The sequence below is a fragment of the Henckelia pumila genome, chromosome 2 (assembly GCF_033568475.1).
Source record: "Henckelia pumila isolate YLH828 chromosome 2, ASM3356847v2, whole genome shotgun sequence".
Taxonomy (NCBI): domain Eukaryota; kingdom Viridiplantae; phylum Streptophyta; class Magnoliopsida; order Lamiales; family Gesneriaceae; genus Henckelia; species Henckelia pumila.
Genome location: NC_133121.1, coordinates 9,822,344 through 9,824,698, shown reverse-complemented (window position 1 = coordinate 9,824,698; position 2,355 = coordinate 9,822,344). Strand labels below are relative to the sequence as shown.

The window sequence follows — 2,355 nt, the reverse complement described above, 5'->3', positions numbered from 1 at the left end:
TGGCCTTTGATCTCCTCCCTCTTCCTTTATTAACACCGTGCTCACAGCAAATTCTGTCGTGGAGATATAAACCCACAATCTCTCCCCTGGTTTGGGCTTAACCAGGATGGGCAGATTTGCCAGATGCTCCTTTAATTCCTGGAAATCCCGTTCACAATCCTCACTCCATCCAAATCTCTGAGCCTTCCTCAACACCTGAAAGAAATGATGACTTCGGTGGGCAGACCGAGCAATGAAACGAGACAGGGCAGTGACTCTTCCAGTCAACCGCTGCACTTCCCTAATGGAGGAGGGTGATGGCATCTCCCTCAGGATTTTTACTTTCTCCGGGTTTACCTCTATTCCTCTCTCGGTCACTACAAATCCCAAGAATTTATCGCTTTTCACTCCGAACACGCACTTGGTCGGGTTAAGCTTCACCCCGTACCTTCGCAAGGTACAAAAGGTTTCTTCCAAGTTAGGATTAAAATGGTCCCGGGTCCTGGATTTCACCAGAATATCATCCATATATACCTCGACATTTCGGCCCAATTGATTTTTGAAAACTCTATCCATCATCCTTTGATAGGTGGCTTCTGCATTCTTTAACCAAAAGGCATAACCACATAACAAAACGTTCCTCCTGACGTAACAAAACTGACCTTATCCTGATCCTCTCTAGCCAGGGGAATTTGATGGTATCCCTGGTAAGCATCCATAAAGCAAAGCAGCTCATAACCAGAGGTATAATCTACTAACTGGTCTATTCGGGGCAGGGGATAGCAGTCCTTGGGGCAGGCTTTGTTTAAGTCTCGGAAATCTATACACATTCTCCATTTCCCTGTACTTTTGGGTACCAGCACTACGTTAGATAACCAAGTAGGAAACTGTACCTCTTTAACGTGCCCGGCTTCTAGAAGTTCCCGGACTTGCTCAGCAATGACCTTGTCTTTTTCTGCCCCGAAGTATCTTTTCTTTTGCCTGACGGGCCGGGATCCTGAGAGGATATTTAGCCTATGCTCTGCCAAATGGGCCGGGACTCCAGTTAGCTCATTAGGAGACCAGGCAAACACATCCGCATTCTGGGTCAGGCAGGTCTTTAATTGCTCAACCAAAGCAGGCTCCATCCCCCGAGCCACCCGGGCGATCTTCCCTGGCTGTCCAGGCACTACCTCCACCTCCTTATATTCTTCTTTTACTTCTCCTACCGTGCACACCTCTTCTTGTCTGGAACCATCTCTCTTCTCCGTCCCTCATGCCCACTTGTTATCCACCCGGATGGTGTCCGCATAACACCATCGGGATGAGTGTTGATCTCCCTTTACTTCGCCCACTCGATCCCCCACCGGGAATTTGATCTTTTGGTGGTAAGCGGAAGCGACAGCCCTAAAGGCATTTAAGGCCGGCCTTCCCAGGATAATATTGTAGGAAGATGGGGCCTCTACCACGGTGAAGAGGGCCATGACAGTCTTCTTTGTATCGCCCGATCCTAACGTAATAGGCAACCGTACTTCTCCTTTAGGCCGAATGGTATGTCCTGCAAACCCATACAGGGATGTTTTTACAGGGTTAACCTCACATCCCCGCAAGTCCATTTGCTCAAATGCATCCTGGAAAATGACATTCACAGAACTCCCCGAATCCACAAACACCCTTCTTATGTCATAGTTAGTCACCTGCGCTCGGATGAGTAAAGCATCGTTGTGGGGTAGACACACTCCCTCCAAATCCTCGGGCCCAAATGTAATGACTGGGCAGGGATCTGGTCTCCGGGCCTCGATTCCCAGGACCTTTCTTTTGCTCCAAGATTTTCGAGCCCTATTAGAGTCCCCGTCAGTGGATCCTCCTGAAATCATGTTGATCACCCCTTTGGAAGATCCCTCTCGGGGTCCTTTGTCAGGCCCCCGTGGCGTTACCTCCCGGGCTTTTGAGGGGTCGGGCTTATTGTTTCGCGGGGTATCAAATCAGGGTACCCAGGGGTGTCCCCGTTGTTTTTTCTCCACATGCTTTGTTTCTTCGGGTATAGACTGCCCCGGTTCCACGATGAGCCTCCGACATTCATTAGTGTCGTGTGTGTTAACCCGGTGTATCGAACAGTATTTTCCCGGCCTTTTTGGAGGTAACGGCTGAACATTCTCCTCACACAAGTGGATTTCCCTATCCCGGGTTACCCTGTGAGGAGCAAAAGCGGCAAGCCTCCCTGGTTGATCCTGCCTTCTTCTTCCTTGATTACTCTGGTTTCCTTTCTCCTTCTGCTCTTCCCTCCTGTTCTTTTCCCTCTTTTGTCGCTGGGCCTCCTCCATATTAATATATTTCTCGGCTCGAGCCAAGAGGTCCTCAAAATATCTGGGAGCCCTCTTGACTAAAGACCGGAAG

The 2,355-nt window shown here is 49.5% G+C and overlaps 1 protein-coding gene across 1 annotated transcript; it reads right to left on the bottom strand.

The window, feature by feature from the left end:
• Positions 1-1,232: 1,232 nt before the first annotated feature.
• On the bottom strand, positions 1,233-1,835 carry LOC140877192 (uncharacterized). Its single transcript, XM_073280724.1, has one exon. The coding sequence runs from the start codon at positions 1,833-1,835 to the stop codon at positions 1,233-1,235; it is 603 nt and encodes a 200-aa protein (XP_073136825.1).
• Positions 1,836-2,355: the final 520 nt, after the last annotated feature.